Below are 4,514 nucleotides of genomic sequence, written 5' to 3' on the forward strand. Positions count from 1 at the left end.
AACTTATTTTCATGAACTTCTAGTGAGTCAGCTTTCACCAACTTCTAATAATTTTTATCGGCTCTATTTCTTACATCCCAAATAATGATTACAGCCTTTAAATCTCAAAAGCACACAGGAATATTCTGAGTTCATATTTTCATGCATATTCTATAACTAAAGACACGTTGAGAAAGGATATCCAATTAATTTATAACCTCATAGTACTTAGTGCCTTGATTGATGTGCTTTTTAGATTCAGAAATTAATATAAAAGTTGCTTTTTTAAAATAATGACAACACGGAAAACAAGGGCAACAAATAGGGAAATGAAGGCAGATTTTAAATGAGCTATAATTATTTTTTGAAAGCATTTTCTTGTTTTGTCATGATTGAAAAGAGTCCTTACTTATTTGAAAGGATATATTTTGCAGAGAAAGGAAGTGTTTTTTAAATACACCCTCCCTAGTAGGTGATGGTGGTGGGCTGGCTAGCCCCTCTAAGAACAACTCTAGTCTGATGGCAATGAAGAGTTCATGTAAAAATGAACAGCACATTTCCAAACCTGCAATCTCAGGGTTCTCAGTTCCATTTAGTGGCCACAAACAGCAATTAAATGAGAGAATAAAATGCCTGTATTTTGTTGCAAGAGAACTAGTTTCATTTCTGACTTGGAAATGACAGCACAGACATATAAAGAACAGAAAAAATCACGTAACACAAGGAGGAAAACATGCCAAATGTTAGCTGGGATGCTCAAATTATCCTGCATTAACATACAAAAGAACTAAAAGAATTTAAAGCCTTTTTTTTTAAAAAAAAAAGGGATGCTTTTTAAAAAGTCATGTAGTGTCATTGCTTATTCAACAACAGCCCACTTCTCCAAAGCAGTACGCTGGGTTTGAAAAAAACCCAACAACACAACCCCACACCGCTGCAGAGAGAGCACATGTTACATCAGACACAGTACCTGATTTTTCACTGCACAGCTTGTCAGCTAGATAGTCTGCCTCTTGGGCGATAAGTGAGAATATTTCATCTTCATACTCTTCTACGATACTTCCCCACTGTAAGGATGAGAAAAAGGAGGATACTTGTACTGTGCTTTTATTTTTTTGTTTTGTTTTGCTTTGTTTTTTTAAAAAAAGAAGCTAGAAATAAGCAATTTGGCTGCGATGCTGCAATGAGGAGCCTACTGGCTCGCTCTGCTCTTCCTGCCCTACTCAGCATGGGGATGACTGGGGGCTGCCCGAGAATTAATGCTGCCAAATATTACTTAAACTTTCTGCCCAGCCTCACTGTTGTTTCAAACCCACGGTCATGGTTGTGGGGGGGGAAACACCTCCAAAAGGCATTTCATTTGGTTAAGACCCCCCCCACCCACCCCCGTCTCGCCTTCAACATAGACTCAGGGAGGAGGCACTTGAAATTTAAATAAAACAAGCCCATTTTGTATTGTGATATTAGTGGTCACGATGTGCAATAAATACAGCTCCCTGACCATGCAGATGCAGCTCTGATTTCACTACAGATAGAGCAGGCAACAGCAATGAGCGGCAGAACCATCCCCCCCCCACCCCCACCGCCCACTAGTATTTAGGGAGCTGCCAGTGCCACAAAATGGGTTTCTGACCCCCTGGGAAGGAGGGGGAGCACAGTACCAAGGGGGTGCACCATCCAAACTGGTGTTGGGCACCTTTTAGGAAGCCTGGGTGTGTATAAAGAGCGAAATCCTGTCCCCCAAAAGCCAGATTTCAACCCATTAATACGGGGACACTCTTTAACATGGGTGGAGAGAAAACATGCTGAAATAAAATCTGCTGGCTGGAAGTCGTGCTCGGCACGGAAAATAAAAAGGTTCTTTGCTGTGCTTTGCTAAAAAAATCAAACCAATGTCTGGCAGGACACACAATAACCCCAGGCTGCCAGTGACCGAGGCAGAGCTGCTGCCTCTGCTCCTCGCCGGCACTTTAAACTGCTTGAAAGGCCATGGCCAGCACAACCTTGTGGCTTTTTGTTTTTTGTGGGGTTTTTTGTGGTTTTGGTTTGGTTTTTTACATTTTCCATGAGAGCTAAAAAAATAAAAAAGGCCCTAAACCCATTAATAAATATATATTTGAAGAAGGCACAGGCACGAAGCCAGGCAGAGCATCTCAGTGTTCTTAGCAGAATTAACTGACAAAAATCCATTGCTATGCCATGAGGCCTAAGGAAAAAAAAGATGACAGCCTTCCCCTCCTACCCTAATTTGTCCATAAATATTTGAAACTACTTAAGTAGCAATCTGGATTTTTAGCCACTAGTACAATTCCCTTATTTCCTCCACATAAATCAACAGATATATTTTTCTGGTAAATGCTGATTTATATTTAATCACTTTGAAAAAAATTCCCCAAGTAAAATCTAGTTTTGAACTGTTGGAGTTTAGGAAATTTGTAACGTATAAAGCATCTGGTATAATCCATGGGTTACTTCTGCAAGTGACGTGCCTTTTGTAAATGCTTTATTCATATTTATGAAGCCCTAAATAGATCTGAATAAGTTTCTAAATAACGTTATAAAGCATCTGACAAAACACAGTGTTATCTCCAAATACTCAGCTGGTTTCTGCAAGGAGCCAGTATGGAGCAGGTTAAAATATGGCAAAAATCTTAAAACAAGGCACAATCTGCGTGAATTTCCTAGTGACAAGAAAGAGTGGGCACAGGGTCATAGCTTTTGCTGGAAAATAAAAGGTTACTCATTTGTTATATTGACTTAATTCAGATTTCAAAGGTTTGTAAACATCAGATTAAACCCTGATTTTTTTTTTAAAGTCTGTATAGATTTTTCTCTTCTCATCTAGGAGCAAATCTCCCCCATCTCCTTTTCTGTCCCAACAACTCCATTAAGTTGCTCTCTGACTCTGCTTAAAGGAACCTAACGGAGGCAAAAATTGATATTTTTTTTGCCTATTTTATCACCAAAAAACCCCCACTTCATACAGATAATGTCTACTTAGATTGCGGAAAGAGAAACCGAGCATCCCTCTCGCTATGTAGAACTGTTGACACGTTACATTACACACATAATTAAAAACGTCAGCTCCAGCTAAGGTGGCCCTGGCGAAGCTGCGCAGCCCCTTCCAGCTCACACCCGACGTGCCCCTCGCGCCCCTCGCCCTCCTCCAGAAGCAGCCGCCAAGATTGGAACCTCCCGGCAGCCCGAAGAGACGGCGGCGAAGGGAGACGGCCGGCGGCGGCAGATGCTTCGGGCCATGAAAGCCCTTGGTGCTTCAGCCACTTGTTTCTCTAGTTGAAGCGGAGTTTGCAAAAGTCCCGGACTTTTCAGTTGTTGCTCTGTCTTTTAGGCACTGCTCGCCAGCTCAGATGCAGCTGTTTAATACCTCCCAGGGGTTTTGCGTGGAAAATAATAGCTTACAAAACCTAGCTTCTCCCAGGTTCTACTATTTCAGCTTTATTTCCGAACAGCTGGTCCGTGTCTTTGTCCATCCCCTTCCCTCCCGGTCGTGGAGAGAATTCGGCCGCTACCTACACCCCAAGAGCCACCGCTGCTGGTGGTGGGGGTCAAAGAGCAACCCTCGCCCTTGGAAACTGGGCAGAAAAAAACAAAACCCCAAACTTCGCGCCCCGTCTAGACAGGTCAAGGTGCAAGATGCTCCTCTCCCTGTTGCGTCTTCCGGAAAGGGGCGTGAACCGGAGCCAAGTGCACAGCAAACACCCGCGCCGCATCCCTGCCCCTTTAGAAGACTCCTTTTTTTTTTGCCTTCTTCTTCTTCTTCTTTTTCTCTCCACCCTCTGCTGATCAAAGTAGGAAGTTTTCATGACAACCATAGTCAAAGGGCCTGCATCGCAAATGAACTCGATTTCGGCGATGTTGATATATCCCGGCTCCATTGTCTCTTTTCAGACACAGTATGAACCCTTCCGGTCTCAATGATTACATTACAGAAGGACTTTCACATGTGGGCTTCATTTGCACAAAGGGGTTGCCTTGCTTCACCACCATCTGGCCACAAATCAGATAAATAAAGGCAGGAGAATTAAAATTAAAGCTTAGAGGTTTGTTGTGGTTTTTTTTTTTCCTCTCTCTCCCCCTTCATCTTCTTCTTGCACCACAGCCCATTATGAAATCCCTCCCTCCCCCGGTTGCATTCTGGATGGGGAGACTACTTTTCATGAAACCTGGGAAAAGCAGAAAAGTGCCTACTAAAAAAAGCCTGGGAAAAGCAAAAAAGTGCCTAAAAAAAAAGGGGGGGGGGAAAAAGGGGAAAAAAAAAAGAAAAAGACTGCAGTCTTCCAACGCTGTTTGTAGGGCAGCGTAACCTATTTTACAGTAAAGACAGACTCGTACAAAACCACGTTCTGCTATTAAAAGTCCATCTCATCCACTGGGATGCAAATGTTTTTTTTTTTTAGGAAAACACCATGTCCCACAAGCTGCAAATAAAGAAAAAAGGCTGGTGGTGGCAGAAGGCGGTGGCAGAAGTTGTGTTTGAAACCTGGGCTTCAAACTCGGCTGCTTCTTCCTCCCAC

General features: G+C 42.8%; 1 protein-coding gene across 1 annotated transcript; it reads right to left on the reverse strand.

The window, feature by feature from the left end:
* Positions 1 to 710: 710 nt before the first annotated feature.
* CNPY1 (canopy FGF signaling regulator 1) lies at positions 711 to 3,875 on the reverse strand. The gene is given in 4 exon segments (XM_065055268.1): positions 711 to 1,130; positions 1,641 to 1,687; positions 2,737 to 2,849; positions 3,745 to 3,875. Coding segments are annotated over 4 exon segments (579 nt in total). The 3' UTR covers positions 711 to 842.
* Between the last annotated feature and the right edge of the window lie 639 nt (positions 3,876 to 4,514).

This window comes from Columba livia, chromosome 2 (genome assembly GCF_036013475.1).
Source record: "Columba livia isolate bColLiv1 breed racing homer chromosome 2, bColLiv1.pat.W.v2, whole genome shotgun sequence".
NCBI classification, from domain to species: domain Eukaryota; kingdom Metazoa; phylum Chordata; class Aves; order Columbiformes; family Columbidae; genus Columba; species Columba livia.